The sequence below is a fragment of the Tyto alba genome, unplaced genomic scaffold, assembly GCF_018691265.1.
Source record: "Tyto alba isolate M040663 unplaced genomic scaffold, T.alba_DEE_v4.0 Super-Scaffold_6, whole genome shotgun sequence".
NCBI lineage: Eukaryota > Metazoa > Chordata > Aves > Strigiformes > Tytonidae > Tyto > Tyto alba.
In genome coordinates this window covers 52,827,168-52,844,903 of record NW_024881327.1, presented here as the reverse complement: position 1 = coordinate 52,844,903, position 17,736 = coordinate 52,827,168, and the positions used below count along the sequence as shown (strand labels likewise).

At 49.6% G+C, this 17,736-nt stretch overlaps 1 protein-coding gene across 5 annotated transcripts in view; it reads right to left on the bottom strand.

The window, feature by feature from the left end:
• PTPRA (protein tyrosine phosphatase receptor type A) overlaps positions 1–17,736 on the bottom strand; it is a 132,548-nt gene that overhangs the window by 24,362 nt on the left and 90,450 nt on the right. For 4 of the 5 annotated variants that reach the window (XM_042808186.1, XM_042808188.1, XM_042808187.1 and 1 more), the window contains 3 exons: positions 7,150–7,228; positions 6,356–6,718; positions 2,939–2,956 (listed from right to left, as the gene is read on the bottom strand). In XM_042808186.1, the coding sequence (XP_042664120.1) occupies positions 2,939–2,956; positions 6,356–6,718; positions 7,150–7,228 (460 nt within the window). Of the gene's footprint in view, positions 1–2,938; positions 2,957–6,355; positions 6,719–7,149; positions 7,229–7,430; positions 7,511–17,736 lie in introns of all 5 variants that reach the window. The other variant, XM_042808189.1, reaches the window with a different exon arrangement.

The window sequence follows — 17,736 nt, the reverse complement described above, 5'->3', positions numbered from 1 at the left end:
GGGTTCAAGGCCAGGTTGGACGGGGCTGGGAGCCCCCTGGGCTGGGGGCAGGGGGCCCTGCCCGGGGCAGGGGGGGGCACTGGGTGACTTTTAAAGGTCTTTTCCAACCCAAACCATGCCATGATTCTATGGTGCAACCATCACTTGATCCCTTCAGGAGGCATTAGCGTCTCTCCCGCCAAGGAGCAGGGTGTTCCACTTACTGAGATGACTACTTCATCCATCACACCTACTCCAGGCATGGAGCAGGAGAAGGCAGGGCACTTCTCCTCCCTATAGCCCCATTGGGAAGGGCTCTGTCTTTCTGATACATCCCTACGGCTGTCTGAGATGTGGAGCTTGATCCCGGAGCGTGGCATCACCCCTTGAGAAAGTAAAGTCATAAATATTTGTGCAGCTTTACTTCTCCTACCCTTGAGGAAAGCAGGCAAGACTTTTCAGTGAGCCTGCCAAGGACACCTGGCACAGCCTCTCCCTTCCAGGCCTGTGAAGGATTCAACCATCTCTTGTAGCATAAAAAGATGCCCTAAAAGGCCACGGTCGCTAAAAGGGGATGGAGAAGGACTTGCAGCATCTGCAAGAGTTGGGTGCTGCTGGGCAAGGCAAACCACTAATTTCCATCAGGCTGACTTCATGAAAATTCCCCTTCGGACCCCAAATCAGAAGACCAGGGTGAGCAGAGCCATCTGCAAATGTCCTCCCACGCTGCCCTGCTCAGCACTGATGCTCCAGCACAGGCAGCTCCATCACTCAACAACCCCAAAGCTTGCAGACATCTTCTGGTGATGCTGTTGTGGGAGGGGGGCCAGAATAAAAGGGCTACTCAATTCCTCCGAGAGTCATATAATAATTGTCAAAGTGGACTTGGGTCTGAGATACAGCACTGGGGATGGTTTTACATGACAGTACGAGTGCAAGCAATAAGAGGCAGAAGATTTTCACTAATCTGGATAAAAATCACTTCTCTGCTCCTCATCATCAAAATAACCCTCAATCAGTAATTTGTTAGGAAAGCTTTTAATTTTGGAATAATGTGAAGGTTATTACTGTAACTTTCCTGATAAGAAAACTACCTATTTCTCTGCTTTCCAGTGTTAGGGATTAAAAACCTCCCAGCAATTCCTAGGGACACACACACTTGAAACGAGACAAGACACACATTTCCATGGCCCACCTTGCTGTAAACCATCGCTCAAAATCCTCCTGAGGTTTAAAGAAAAACTCCAGCACAAGTTCAAAGGCCTTCAGCTCCGAGCAGAGCTTATCCTGGGCTGGTTAGTCCCGCAGAAGTCAGTGTAGCTGGATTTAACCTGCTATGGTTTCACAGATTTGCCGAATCTTAAAAGGGTTTAGTGGCAAAGCCCCCTTAATCTGGCAGAGATTCACCTTTTAAGTGGAAAACCCACGTAAGCTGATGGGAGGCTGGCTCTTGCTGTAACCTCCATCAATTTTCTCCATGACGTGCCATGTTCTATAGATGATGTGATATATTCTACACATGATGTGATATACTCCATAGTGGTTAGGGGGTATAATTTGGGAAGGATGTACTTAGGTCAGAAAAACACACGTGTTAGCTAATCCTGCATCTAACTAATCCCGCATCTAGATGAAACAATAAATCAAAACAATTATTTTTCGTGTCCTTTACACATCCAGGAATGATTACAACATCAGAGAAGATTGTTTTCTGGAATAAATCAGAATAGAGGCACTGACTGAAACTCCATCATCTTAAAGCAGGAGAAAAATGACCTGCAGAGACAGAATTAGTCCCTTTGGAGTCACTGGGAAGACAACACACTCACAGCATGACCCAAGCCAAGTTTTACTGACAGCTCTACTTAACATTAACAGCAGCCTCTCCACTTCTGGCTGTCACAATTCTGCTCCCAGTGCTGCTTCCTGGTGTCAGGGAGCCAGGAATACCAATACCCCTAGAATAACCCTCCAAGTCACAGGACTTGGAAATATTAATTATTTTATTAGTATCAACATTATTAATATTAATATTGTTAGGAAGTCAGATTTTTTTTCCCTTTTTTCGTTTCTTTGCTCCCAGGAGCAGGGATCAACAATGACAGAGAGATTGCAAAAAGGCATGTCAGAACCAAGGGAATTACAATGAACATTTCTATGGGGGCTTAGCCATTATTTTAAAAGAATTCACTCGGACCTGCGTCCCTTCTATTTCCTCTGTGCAAATGTGTATTGACAGTAACTATGGCAGAGCATCTGCCTCTTCCTGTATACCATCAGCGGGACAGTGTGGGTTTGGCACACCAAGCAGCAGAAAGCAGATTGCCGTGGAGTTTACAAAGCTGAAACAGCCATCAGAGCAATGATGAAAACACCCAGAGGAAGCGTGTTTCTGTAGGGAGCAACCAGACTGGCTGCACCTCCGTCCTACCCACCCCTGTATGGCTAAAGCAATGAGTAATTGCAAATATTCTGGTAGTGGTGCCAGTTCTCAGAACTAAGAGATGGAAAAATGCGCCTAGAGTGCATTTATTACAAGAAATGGATGTGTGTTACGGCTTGCCAACAGAATTAAGAATAATAATTATTCACGTCATTTGCAGAATGGGTCTGGATCAAATAGGGTAAGGCACAGTCAATAAAGAAGGAAATCTGCTGAATGGCTTCTTAGACTTTGGTCATCCAACTCTAGGGAGGGAAATGCTGATATTTTCAGAGCGTTCAGCAGGAACTCTCTGCATCTAACAGGACATGTGCAAATTGGTACGGGATTGTTTATTTCTAAAAAGAAGAGCTCAACACAAATTAAGATATCAGTGTGTCACCCGCTCTTCTGAAGAGCTTGACAGGCTTTGTAAAAGCAACTTTGGCATAAGGAGAGCTATCTAATAGCAGAATACTTCTGGAAATGTTTTTACTGAGGGCTTGACTAAAGAGTAACGATATATAAAATTCTTACCTCTTCTGTCAGAGTTACCTGCAGAAAAAGAAAACAAAAGTCTCTTAGCAACAAAGAAATATACATTTTAATAAGTCAGGAAGGATCAAAGACCAAGGCAATAACAAATTTAGTAATTCTCATCATCTTCTTGTACATCTTTCCTTTAAAACACCAGCTACAATCCAGGATGTAAAAACGAATTTCAGCCTTCACATAGTAACAAGGAAGAATGAAGAAAAAGCAACTTTTTATCAGCAGAGCAGGGAGCTGAAGCCGAGCTATAACATCAGTAAACACAACCTACAGCTCTTAATCAATAACAGAGTCTGTTTAAGCTTATAACCAGCAAGTCACTGGTGTAATTCATTAGCACTTAAATGTTAAGAGATAACACTTATGCATAATTTTAAAGGAGTGGCTGAGCCAAGAGTTCAATTAAGAGCAGCTGGGCTCAGGGATGGGGATGAGGAGCATCCAAGGAAAGCCTCTACTTGCTGTTTTGGCTGTTTCATCTAGAGCAAGACAGAAGAAGCCCGTGCCAACGAGAGCACAGCCCAGCTCTTCTGCTTCAACGGCGCTGGCGCGGGCACCCCACGCCCGTTTTATGTGTGAAGAGCTGCAGCACGGGGCTGAGGAGCATCCTGGCAGGTCTGGAGATGTCTGGCCTGTCCAACATTTAATTCATGCGGTGCCTTTTACCCCTATCCTTCTCTTGAGCGTCATTTAATTTTTCCATGACTGATATCCAAATTTCCCATTAAGATGAATGGCAAAGGCAGCCCTAAAACTCATCTTGCTCCTCGACAAATTACTTGTAATACAGAAAGAATCAGGTTTGGTCATTTGTTCTTGGGACTGACATCAAGTGAGAAGTGACATCTGGCCTTGCTGGTGCAATGGCCAACGTGTCACAGCGTACACCAAGGGAGTTCACCAAAAACGGTAACCCAAGTCATAAAAAAAGTAGAAAAGACACAAAAATGATAAATTCAGTCCCCCGCTAGCAGACATTGGATTATAAAATCCAGATCCCAGCAGTACTTAAGGCTTTTGCCTCCATCACTCCCATCTGAATGCCACATTTATTCTAAACTTGCACCGTGTATGTACCTAAGATTACTCTGGACTCCTTCACTCTGCAAAAAAGCCTTGAGGATTCGAGTTTGAAAAGAAGCCGGATGAGCTCGGGGATGGCAGGACACTAAGAAAAAAGGTTGCAGAGTTCCTTCAGCCACATCCCTTCCTATGTTGGTAGCAAAGACAACTTCCCTGCAGCTTCATGAGCTGCAGTTTCCAAAGATGCCCTGAGGAAGAGGGTACACACATCTTACTGACATGAAGAGCAGTTTAGATACCCAATACCCAATATCTCTTGAGAAATTTATTCTTGAGGAATATACACTCGACATCTCCTGCATTAACTCCAGCATTACCTTCTTTGAATCTTTTCTACCCCACCACCAAGTTACCCTTCCTGTTTTTCCACTAAATCCTGCACTATCAAGGCTTTCACTATAATCTTCAGCAGGCACTGCTGTTTAACTGTTGCAACTCAGAGGCACATAGTATAGAAGCTGGGTCTAAAACCAAGGCTGAAGAGTCACGGATCAGCTAAGATTTCTGGTCACCTCAGCTTCTTTTTGCTTGATTTTTGCTCTTAACCTACATTGAGCAGCCAAACTACACACTTAGGGGCCACTTTTATGATGTGCCAAGAGGGGAATGCCAGCAGGATGGCAATAGAGACAACTCTGGCTCATCCTCAGCTCCTGCACCCTCAGCAAGTTCACCAACGACACGGAGCTGTGTGGTGTGGGGACAAGCTAGAGGGCAGGGATGGCATCCCGAGGGACCTGGACAGGCTGGAGAGGTGAGACTGGGCAAACCTCATGGAGTTCAACACGGCCAAGTGCAAGGTCCTGCCCATGGGTCGGGGCAATCCCCAGCACAAACCCAGGCTGGGCGAGGAGTGGCTGGAGAGCAGCCCCGAGGAGAGGGACTGGGGGGTTTGGTGGGGGGAAAACTGCCCGTGAGCCAGCACCGTGCGCTCACAGCCCAGAACCCCCCCGTGCCCTGGGCTGCAGCCAGAGCAGGGGGGGCAGCAGGGCCAGGGAGGGGATTGTCCCCCTCTGCTCCACTCTGGGGAGACCCCCCTGCAGTGCTGGGGCCAGCTCGGGGGCCCCCAACAGCAGAAGGACACGGAGCTGCTCGAGCGGGGCCAGAGGAGGCCACGGAGATGCTGGGGGGGCTGGAGCAGCTCCCCTGGGGGGCCGGGCTGAGAGAGTTGGGGGGGTTCAGCCTGGAGAAGAGAAGGCTCCGGGGAGCCCTTCGAGCGGCCTCCCGGGGCTTAAAGGGGGGACAGGAGGGGGGGGGGGGACTCTGGGTCAGGGGGTGGGGGTAGGATGAGGGGGGACGGTTTTAAGCTGAAAGAGAGTAGGTTTAGGTTATATATAAGGCAGAAATTGTTCCCTGTGCGGGGGGTGAGGCGCTGGCCCAGGGTGCCCAGAGCAGCTGTGGCTGCCCCCTCCCTGGAAGGGTTCAAGGCCAGGTTGATCTTTAAGGTCCTTTCCAAACAAAACCATTCTGTGATTCTATGATCTAAACCTTTCAAAAATTCAAGTAGCCCAAGTAATGGGGAAAAAAATTATAATGTAAGCAAATGCAAGACCAAGGCAAGGAATACTCTGCTCAAGAAGGTCTCACCTCAGTGCTCCTGGAGGAGAGAGAGCACCTCCAGATGGTTTATCAAATCATGTGTGGCTTGTGTCCTCAAGCAGTTTAGCAACCACCAGATGAGCCATCTGCACCATCCTTCATCCTCAGTTTGGCTAATTTTGGATAATGAACCAACTTCTCAGCTTTCCCCAGGAGCTGGGTCTCACCCCTGGTTGGCCAACTCCAGTCTAAGCCTTACATCCTTCGGGACAGGGACTGCCTTGCTGTGTGAGTGCTTGTGCAGTGCCAAAAAGCATCTCTTGAGCCCATGGTGGCTACCAGAACACAACTAAATGTAGCAAAACTCCGGATAACCCAAGCTCTGCAGCTGAGCAGCAACGTGGAGTGATTTATTGCTATTGCCTACACAGACCCGTTACAGATCAGCTTTTCAGACAGCACCTGGGAGCTGTGCAGCACTAGCCTCGCTTCACACTCCGGAAACCACAAAAATCGATGAAATTAATCTGTGACAAAAGCAGAACAAGATCCTAGAGCTTCTGGTGCCCCAGCATCTTGGCAAGAAGCCCAAACCTTCAGCAGGATAAATCCCTTCTGACGGCCAGCTCAGGGCGTTATGCTGTTTCGCACCACCGCGGAATTTCCCCCCGAAGTGTCTCCTCACCCCCTTTTCGTTCGGCAAAGCAAAAGGAGAGCAAAGAAACAAAACCCAGAGGCAGGGTGGCCTGGAGGAGGAGGAGAGGTGCAGGAGGCGCCTACCGTTATGGGGAGCAGAAGAGGTCTCTTGCGTTGTCACCGTCGCGCTGAAATTCCTCCCTGTGGTCTCCGCCTCCGTGCCGGGGAGCGCGGTGCGCGGCGCCGCTGGCGTCACGCTGGGTGGCAGGGAGGTGGCTGGAGGCACGGGCACGGTCGTCCCCGGGGTGGAGGTGTTGAGGCTGACGGCGGTGGCGTTGGGGGAGATCCGGGTGGCCGTGGCCGTAGGTGGCTTTGGCGCCACGGTAGAAACAGTCACGGGAGTGCTAGTGTTGAGGCTGCTCGCACCCGTCGCAGTCCCGTGCTCAGGACCTGCCGTAGGAGCTCTGGCGGGGCTCCCGGGGGAGGTGGGCACCGTTGTGGGGGGCTCTGCGAGAGGGGAGAGCACAAGGGAACAGCCGTGAGATGCCTTTCCGCAACGCCGGAGGGTTTAGATGCTGGACGGTCGCGGGACTGTAACTACAGCCATAAAACAGCCAAAAATCCTGAGTCCAGGACAGGGAATGCTTTGCACAGCACTGTGCTGCAAACCTTATAAAAGCAGGTAACTTCAATAGACCTTATGATATCAAGGAGATACAAAGGTTAGAGCCCCTGTAAGAGAGGATCAACATTTGCTAGAGGTAAAACCTTCAGGTCCCATTTATGAACACCTGCAGCCCATCACCCTCTTTCCAATACATTTTATTGCAGTTAAGTGGAGGGCAGAAGGAGTAAGTCACCAAGCATGTGAGCACTTACTCCTTCGATCCTAAAGATGGTTTAAGGACAAAAGAGAGGAGACAAGGAGTGTAGCTTACCTGTCGTAATATTGTCAGCACCTACGCTTATCAGGCCACTTCCAAGCAAAAGGAGAAAGAACCACAAATCCATGTTGACCTGGGGAAGACAGCAAAGAACAGTTATGTGAATCCTCGTGCAACATCACCCCAAAATAATTCAAACTGGGGACGCTGCTGTGCATCTTGCGTGTGCAGAGCTGGAAGGGAGGAGTGAATGTGTGGCTGGAGCCCCAGCAGGCATGAGGATAGGAAGGATTTATTGATACGGTCATACCATATCAATAAATATCATACCATACCTCTATGGGAGGGCGCATGGCGAGAGGCCAGTCTGGTGGGCCAGCAAAGACGACCAGGGCTGAAGCAGGAACGGGGTGAACTATGGGAGAGCAGTGAGGAACAAGCTATGAAGCTGAGCACCAGAGTATCTGGTTTTAGAGGAAATTAATAACGTGTTCATATAACAGTCTGCAAACGAGTGGACTTTGAGCAAACCGAAATGCAGTATCTATGAAGACCACTTGATCCAAAATGCCCAGGAACCGGAGGCAGGGAACAATCATAGGATGGGTTGGAAGGGACCTTAAAGATCACCCAGTCCCAAGCCCCTGCCACAGGCAGGGACACCTTCCACCACACCAGGTTGCTCAAAGCCCCAAGGAGGAGAGGGCAGCTCCTCCTGCGGGCAGTGCCCAGTGGTCCCCTGCCTGTTACTGGGTGCGGGCAGAACGCCCGCACAAGGCCCGGCTCAGCTCTGTTCAAACCCCATCAGATTCCCTGCACGTGCGGACAAAAAAAACCCCACAAATGATAATCCAAGATCATCTGCAAGTGCAGGCTGCACATTTGTTGCACTGTACGTTTCTCCCCAGGAAACGTCCTACAAAATTACAGGACGATGACATCAGTAAAGTTGCTTCCTCCAGGCTTTCTCCCCCAGCCCTTTTAAATACAAGGCTTTTGTGGTGATTTCTTTCCTCTGTAGACCTCAGAAAGCTCCGGAGAAGTGGGTAACATTATCTCCTCCCAAACAGATATGGATCCAGAGGCCGAGGCAAACGACGGCGAGACGTGAGCCGTCGTCGTCCTGGCCAGGGGAGAGCCCAGCGCTGCCAAGCCCCCGACTCGCACACGGCCCCGGGGACGGGCCAGCATCTCGCGCCTGCTACGAGCCCAGAGAGGGCTCAGAGAGGGCTCTGCTCCGTGCCATCGGCTGGCAGCTGCCGTACAACTCCCTCCCGACCTTCAGGCTTTTGACAGGCGTCCAGCTGCACCTTCAGCACCTCCTGGGAGAAGGCGCGCGAGATCGCGCCGCCAAGTCGACTTGTCGCACTGCCAAGGAAGAGTTTCATTCCCGATACGCGGTCCAACCCTCCCTCTCTTAAATACAACTCCTGTTGTTTGTTCTCGTTGTATTTATTTAAATCTGCTTCGATCCAGACCCATCCCAAACTCCGGGCAAAAGGACAACACCGAAGTCATCAACACACTGGAAACGGTATCAGAAATACAAGATCCTCCCCACCCCACCCAGGAGTATCCTCCCACCAGCACCACACACTTACTTGTTTTTCATCCCCACCCCGCCCCCCCGAAAAAAAACCTGGCAAAAATCAAACTTACTCAGTGACCAAAAGGTCAGACAAACCCTGAACCAGAAGGAAACCAAGCTCCAGAGATAAGACCTTTCCTTCAGCTCCCTCCATGGCCAATCCTGAGGCAGGACTTTCTCCAAGGGGTCCCACTGGTGTGAGCAGCCAAATTTCCAGAGGGTTTAATCACTGGTTAAAATATCTGTCTGGATGAATTTGAACTGACTCAGTCCTCCTGCTGCTGGCAAGAGCAGGACTGATCCTGCAATGTCTCCCTCAAGGCTATGCTCCCGGGTGGGATGTCCGGAAAACCCACAACTGATTGGATTTTGATGACGTGCTCCACTACTGGTGCTCTTGTTGAGCAATCACACTCTAGAGCTGAGATGGTCCTAAGTCAAAGAGGTTTTCCACCCTCGCACTGTAGGAAAGGGAGCTTGTGCCCTCCCTGTGCTTAATTTTAACCGGGAAGCACATGAAGATGCGCCGCCAGCAAGAACGATAGCAACTCGCTGCAGGAGACAGATCCTTCAAGCATCCCTCTGTGGAAATCCACAGAAATAGGGTGTTCCTCATGATCGGACCCATGTGCAAAGGCAGAAGGACCCTAAATCCACAATGAATCTCCAAAAGAACGTAACAGCGGCACTGAGGAGCTCCTGAAACCTCACAAGGGCTGATGAAGGCTCCAGGGTCTCGCCATCACAACCACTTCCCTTGCCATGAACTCATCGCCACCACAACAAAAGAACAATGACAAGGTAAAAGGAAAGACCTGGCTCTTCTGCAAACACTACTAGGAAAAAAAAAAAAAAGTGACTGTTTGCTGTGTTTTGATGAATATTTGTATAGAAAAGCCACTCTTGTAGGTGGATGTGGCTCTTCTCTTCTTCGCACTGTCCTGTTTCGCAAAACGAGAGTTCCCGTTCATCTGGGATCCTGTTCATCTGGGATCCCGTTCATCTGGGATCCTGTTCATCTGGGATCCCGTTCATCTGGGATCCTGTTCATCTGGGATCCCATTCATTTGGGATTCCCACAGCTCTGCCAGCGCCAGCTCCACAGCAGCAGTGTTCCCCAAGAGCTGACAAACCAGTCAATAATGGGGATGCTCCCACCACGCTGGCATCCTACCAGCTCCTCACACTAAGATCTTGTTCCTCACCACCTGGCCCATAATTAACCGATAACTGGAAAACCATACAGATCTAAATCTCTTCCAAACCTTTCTCAATGGCTTCAAGGATCTTTTGAGCTGGCTGTTCCAGCTCTTGCAGCACACCTCAAATACCAGGGGAATGACAATTTGTTCATGGTCACTCAGTGAAAGGGTGGTAGACCCCAGGGGACCTGGTTTCTCTCCCATTTGTAGACCCTGGAGTCCTCTTGAGAAAGTTAAAAAAGGAAAGACCGATGGGTCAGCCCATGCCAATCCCACACCCCCTCTCTAAGGCCAACAGCCAAATGTCCCATTGGCCTCTGAAGCTCTTCTCCCCTATTCTCAACACATTTTCCCTTGGTATCAAAAACAGGACATGGAGGGTGGGTAGAAAGGAGTCAAAGCTCCTCATTCTGCCCTCCATTATGGGGAAGTAACCCACACAGAATAAAAAAGCTTGGTTTTATTTCCATGACCACATGGCAGTGGGGCTGGGACTAGATGATCTGTAAGGTCCCTTCCAACCCAAACCATTCAGTGACTCTATGTTTGCTATATGGACAAGAGCTACATGCAATTTCTGGACCAGCCACAGGTACTGGCTGCAAAAACCTTTTGGGATGGTGGGATGATCACAGAATCATCGAAAATTGGAAAAGACCCTTAAGATAATCGAGTCCAATCATTGATGCAGGTCCCTCCTTTGCTGAGCCGGCAGCACAGCTCTGATGACCTGGATTACATCAGTGAGCAGGCAGCTGCCTGCTTTAAAACCCCCCTTGATATTACGTTTAATAAGTTCATTGATCCTCGAACAGATTGCATTAGGAGGAGAGGGTTGGCAAGGGCAGAGAACGCCGTATTTCCCCAAGCCTTGCCCCGTTTTCCTGAAGAAAGATGGATGCTGGCGGTCCGTGCAGATCCTGAGTTTTTACGGCTTTATTACTGTAAATGTCAAGAGAAACAGGACGCCGGGCAGCCCCGAGGGCACCCCGGCTTGCTGTGCAGGTCATTACACAAAAAATCCCGGGAGCTGCTCCTGTGACCGGCAATCAGCTGCCAGCGCTTTATCACCTCAAAACCGGATCCGGAGCAGAGAGCAAGCGAAAGAGCCCTGCGCGAGGGGAGGGCTGTGCCAGCCCAGCTCCCGGCTCCCAGCCCCGGCTATTAAGCACTCCCTATTCCCAAATGCAACATAAATAAATGCCAGCGGTACGTTGCTACCCGCTTCTTAACATAAAAGGCCTCGAGAGTCCTACCCCAAAGCTGGAGAAACCCGAGTCTCCCTTCCCCCTCGGCTCCCTCCCTGCTGGTTTCGGAAACGGAGAGGAAATACTTGTAATGTTATCAACATAAACACAGCTCTTGGCCGGGTGCAACATCCTGCGAGCTCTGCAGAAAAACACCCTGACGTCACGGCGCCGGCTCTGCCGAGGAGAAAGGAGCCGGCTTCGGCACCGCTGCCCCGGCGGGTTGGGATGCTCAGCATCACGGCTTTGTTCTAAACCTTCCTTTTCAAAAATCAGGGCTAGAAACCTGAGTAATTTCTACTGGTATTCCCAGCAATATAATATAATATATATTTTTTTTTAAAATACACAAATATGTATTTATACATAGAGCGTATATGCACTGAGCTTTCCCGTACGCTGCTCAGAAGCTTCCTATAGGAAAGGCTGAGTTTTAGGCTGCAGGACGTATGTTTTAAAATAAGCAGATCTTGTCAAGATGATTGATGCTGGAGGGGGAAGAAAAAAAAAAAAAAAAAAAGAAATAATCTCTTTATAAAGTAATAAGTGGCTTAAAAACGGTCCTTGTGCGTGCTGCTGCTATGGGGGGGGGTTGGCTGCAGGACCAGCTCCGCCTGCTTTCAGAAAGCAAAGAATTAACATTTAGGGCTGCAGAAACTGCCCAGATCCTACCTGAATACAGCCGTCCACAATCAAAGGCAGGATTTACCCCCACCTCTGACATACTCCTAATTCCTGGAAGATGAGGCAATCTTTTTCTATGTGCAAGGAGGAGACATGACCAGAATTCTACTCAGCTTTCTGGGACCCCAGAAACCACTGCTGCTATCAGTAGGATGCTAAAATGTAGCGGCTCAACCAAGACCACCCAACTGCCTTGTGCTGGCCCCAACCGCAGTGAAAAATAAAAAAAAAATTGTTCAGTTTTCTTCTTTTTTTTTGGCAGGGAAGAGGGCAAAACTAGGAGCAAGGTTAGCATTTGCACCAGTTAGCTCTTTGAAGCAGCTCACAGTAGGATGAGAACAAGCACGAGCATAAAGAAAGGGGAAAAAGGTCTATTATTTTTTTTTTCCTTTTTGGTGGCAGCAAGCCATCAGCATGGCTCAGCCACCCTGGAAAACAAACCTGCTGTTCCTTCTCCCCCTCCCTGCTCCTTTTAAATCCCGTTTGTGGTTTTGCAGCCTCTCACTGGAGCTGTGATCCGCGGCAGAGGGGAGCTGCCCACGGGCTCGTCCGAGGGCAGAACGATTTCACCGGCACCAGGTTCCCCTTCCCCATAACCCCAAACCTCTCGCGTGGGATGAGATGCAAAGGATGTAAAAATAACGATGAGGTTGAGTCCCGCTGGTGGGAGCTCTGCACCTAAAAGCAAAGCCTGGTCCCCTATGAAAAATCCTCCGGGGGCCAAGGGTCTTGCAGGGGGGCTCCTTACGCCATGCACTGACTATTTATCTTTTTTAACACCATGCAACGAGCTGCTTTGGCTCCGAACCCCGTTGGGATGGCCAAGGGCTACGGCGAGCTGGCCATCGCAGGGAGAGGAGCCGTTGAGTTTAGGGAGGGAACACGGGTTCGTTGCACTGAAACGCAGTGACTAATTCCTTGCATGTGTCTCTGAAGCTGAAACGAGGCCTTTGATGTGTCACTGAACATTATTCCCCCACCCCACCCTCTGCTTTTCCACTCTTCAACAGAAAAGATGAATCACAGCAACCATTCACCCTTTCTGAAAATCCACTTAATTTTAGATTTTGTTTGTTTGTTTCTTTGTTGTTTTGTTTTTTGTTTTTTTTTTTTTTTTTTTTCATTTCTTTTAAATAAACAGGCGGCTTCTACACAAACGACAGTTGCTGTAACAAACAGCCTACGAGGAGCACAAGCCTGCAGTAAGGGTTTGGGGTTTTGCTTTCTCCACCTGCCCAATCTTCAACAACTCCCTCCTTTCCTGCACTTCAATATTTATTCCTGGCATAGTTTGGGCTGGAAGGGACCTTGGAGATTATCCAGTCCCACCCCCTGCCCCGGGCAGGGCCCCCTTCCCCCAGCCCAGGGGGCTCCCAGCCCCGTCCAACCTGGCCTTGAACCCTTCCAGGGAGGGGGCAGCCACAGCTGCTCTGGGCAATCTGGGCCAGCACCTCACAACCCTCATAATAAAACATTTCTTCCTTATATCCAAGCTCAACCTGCCCTCTTGCAGTCTAAAACTGTTGCCCCTTGCCCTATCACTACAGGCCCTGGGAAAAAGTCTCTCTCCGTCTTTCTTATAAGTCCCATTTAAGTATCGAAAGGCCACAGTAAAGTCTACTGGACTCTCCTCTTCTCCAGGCTGAACACCCCTAACTCTCTCAGCCTTTCTCTGTAGCAGAGGTGCTCCAGCCCTCAGACCATTTTCGGGGCGCTCAGTCCAACAGGCAAAATGCACAGTCCTCTCAAAGAGCAACATCATCATACGTGCGTGGAGGGAACCCGACCCTACTCCCACCCGGCTTTCTGGGCATCCAGAAACAGCAAGCACTGTTAGGATGATGTCAAAAACTGATGGCCTGAACTAGGATCAGTTTTCCTCGTGAAGTTAATCTTTAGTGAGATGTTGGTCTATCCCATGCTGATCACACTGGCTCTCAAAGCACACGCTGGCAGCAGCAACGTGCGTGAAACCATCGTGGGTGGGTGTAGAGAGGATCAGGTGTTCACCAGCCAGAGCTTGGAAGGAGGTTCCCGAGCTCCCTTCCTATCTCTGCCCTTGGAAACTGGAAATTCCTGTGCTTCAGCCTGACCTATCATAAAAAGGCTCCCAAATTGGCTTTTTTACTCCCTAAGTGAATGACGCAGGCTTAATTAAATCAGAAATATTTGCAAGGACCTTTGAGACCATAGTTAAAATTAACTTACTGGGTCCAGTCCTGTTTAACATCTTCATTAATGATTTGGATGATGGGGCAGAGTGCACTTCCAGCACGTTTGCTGTTGACACCAAACTGGGAGGAGCAGCTGATATGTCAGGGGGGGTCATGCTGCCATCCCAAGGGACCTCACCAGGTTGGAGAAATGGGCCAGCAGGAACCTCAGGGAGTTCAACAAGGAGAAGTTCAAAGCCCTGCTCCTGGGGAGGAACAAGCCCAGGCACCAGTATGTGCTGGGGGCCACCCAGCTGGAAAGCAGCTCGTCAGGAAAGACCCTGGAGGTCCTGGTAGACACCAAGTTGAGCTTGATCCAGCAGCGTGCCCTTGAGGCAAAGGTGGTGTCCTGGGCTGTGTTAGACAAAGCATTGCCAGCAGGGCCAGGGAGGGGATCCTGCTGCTCGGCTCAGCGCTGGTGAGGCCACACCTGGAGTGCTGTGTCCAGTGCTGGGCTCCCCAGGACGAGAGGGACACGGACAGACTGGAGAGAGCCCAGCAAAGGGACTGGAGCATCTCTGCTCTGAGGAGAGGCTGAGAGAGCTGGGACTGTTCAGCCCGGGGAAGAGGAGGCTCAGGGGGGTCTCATCAATGTCGATAAATACCTGAAGGGAGGGTGCAGAGGGGACGGAGCCAGGCTCCTTCCAGTGGTGCCCAGTGACAGGACGAGGGGCAACGGGCACAGAGTGAGAGGCAGGAGGGTCCCTCTGAACACCAGGGAACGCTTTTGGACCCTGAGGGTGAGCGAGCACTGCCAGAGGTTGCCCGGGGAGGTTGTGGGGTCTCCATCCTTGGAGGTATTTAAAATCTATCTGGACACAGCCGTGGGCAACCAGCTCTCTGTCATCCTACTGGAGTAGGGAGGTTGGACCAGATGACTTCCACAGGTCTCTTCCAACATCAGTCACTCTGGGATTCTGTGATTCTGTAACTTACTGTCCTGCTAATGTTTCAGGAGGCAAACATGTTGGGATTTAAGCTCCCAGTGGAGCAAGATAACACCCAGCACTGAGAAGGGGAACCCTACACTGTGCAGGATGTATCCTGGGATCCCACCAGTGTCCCTCCAGCTCTACGCTGGTGTTCAGTGAAGAAGCATCAGTTACTGCACACGATGACAGTCCTTCACCATGTATGAGACAACCCTCATCTCCTACGAGCCACTAAGAGTCAAAAGATGCTCAGAGGAAATGAACCCACTATAGCCTCCTCTAAAGGAGCTTGGAGCATCTCGAGGCTGATAAGTGAGCCTCCCAGAAGAGCCCTGAGACTAGGGAATTATTATCCCAGTTTGGAGGCAGGAAAACCAAACTGATGAGGTTTTAAGCAAAAAAAACCTAGAGAAAACCACCAGTGAATGTGGATGTTTAAGTAATCTGGACATGAAATAGTTCAGGCTCCTAAAGAGATGCAGAAATGTTGGCAGTGGGTATCTGTCCTCTGTAACTGCGGCACATCAGATCTTAGTTTTCTGTACTGCCTTGCTTTTAGGAAAGAAATCTGTGTGTGTATGTTTAAAAACAGGCAAATACTAACAAAGAGCCTAGAGACCCGATGGTCTCACGCTAAAAATACAGAAGTAAAAGCCAGGAGATGTAGGCTCCATCCCCAGCTATGCCAGGGGCAGATCAGTGGTGTGTCTAAGACCCAGGCGCTTGACGATCTCCAGTCCTTGCCCACGGAGCTGCACGGGCACTCCTGGCCACACCGCCGGCACAGCGAGCAGAGTCACTGCCTGGAAGCCGCCCGAGTGCCTTGGAGGCTACAAATACATCCAATTATTTTCCTACTAATAATTTTCCTAATAACTCTCATAATTAGGACGGGTTTAAGTCGCCCTCAGCCACTCTTTTCTGCCAGTGCCATGGCTGGCTGATCGCAGGAGCACGTGGCAGTTCCTCTTTCAGAATACACTGGGATGGGTTGGGGAATAAATTGTGGAGGGATACAGAAAGGGAATGAAGAGCTTTCTGGACCTGTAGCAATGGAGAATGACCAGGTGGAAAGGGTTCCCTAAAGGATATGGCATCAAGGAGCATTAAGGCGGGACAGGTAAAAACCAAGAGAAGGTGAAGTTCTTCTAAGTAAAAGGAGAGTGGTGAGCTAAGCCCGAGGAAGCTGTTAGGTCAGGGAAGATGAAGACGAAGGTCAGACTGAATCTCAACCAGGAGGAAGGTGCTGCGGGGTGGAGGGTTTTGCTGCAGGCCGGGCTGGTGAGGGATGGTGGGGCGGCAGGAGGTGTGTTGCAAAGGGGAGAGGGAGGTGAGGCCTCCTCCTGGGGTACTTAAAACAGATCTGCCGAAGTAACACCCCCAGAACTTGTAAAAACCCCTGGCTAGTACAAGACTATAAACCATGGCCTCCTGGTGAGCTTCCCCTGACGGGACGGGCATTGCGGCCACAACACGGCACAGGGAAGCAGAGAGCAACTGCCTGAGAGGCACAAGAGAAGATGGTTCAACTCATTGTTCAAAATCACAACTTAATAATTAAAAAACAACAAAAAAAAAAAGTCAAGCCATACAGGAATATATTTCTTTAAATATTCCATTTTAGGGTGTCCCCTTCTTTGTCCCAGGCATTGTTTGTAACATGTACAAAGAAAACATGAGTGCAGATCACATACCAGCTATGAAAAGGACTGGTTGCTTTTGACTGAGGAATCAGGATGAAGCATGGCCATTATTTAGCATAACAACATTCCTACCTAGCAAGCTGCCTTTTGGAGAGCGAGTGAACAGCACGTGGTGAGGAGAAACAAGGTTTACAAAGAAGAAAAACCCAACAAAAACCACACACACAAAAAAAAAAAATATCCTAAAGCCCAGCATTTGGGCTCAGCCCTTTCTGCAGGACCGAGATGAAATCCCAGCTCCAAGCTGAGACCCAGCCGGGGAGCCGGAGCATTCGGGCGGCGAGCGGTCGGAGCATCCTACTTAAAACAAAGGTGTCGGAGGGGATCATTCGCATGACAGCCTTAACATCTCATTACAGAGGCTAAGCTCCAATTAAAACGCATGCGGTCGGTCATGCAGCTTAATTGCTGGTTGTGCTTACCCTGAAATCCGCCCGGGACACCTGTGGGGTGCGGGGAGCAGCCAGCCCGTCCCACGGAGCAGCCCCTGGGCTAAGAAAGTGCCGTGGAGCTGTAAAATCACCAATTTACCTGCGGGTAATTCTGCACTGCTGCTCAGTTCAGCCCTGTTGCCACAGTAACACTTCTGGTGTAGCCGAGATCACTGATTATGAAACTAGAAAAAAAAATCAGAGGCTGCTAATTAGGATGTACTCCAGTTCTCAAAAAGCCCCATATTAATGATATTACGATTGCGAGCCCAGGGAAAATAAAGACACCAGAAAGCATCGCCGCGGTCAGCATCGGCGGCCGCCGCCAGCCGCTTTTTGGGTCTTTTTATATCTGGGTCTTAAAATTCAGCTTGCAAATTCCCTGTAAATTCAGCTTGTTTTCCTTCTCTTTGAACAAACGTGCAAGACTCGGTGGAACAGTCTTTACTCTTTACATATATTTGCATGCATTAGACTGGAAAAAAAAAAAAAAAAAACAAAGGTTGAGGATGATGTACAAATGGCGACAGCCGGAGCGAGGCCGGGGATAGATCCTCTGTATCTTGCAATAACTGTTTCTGTCGCAGTTTGACAGAGAAAGAAGCCAAAAATCACAATTTTACCAGTGGCTGCAAGGGTCT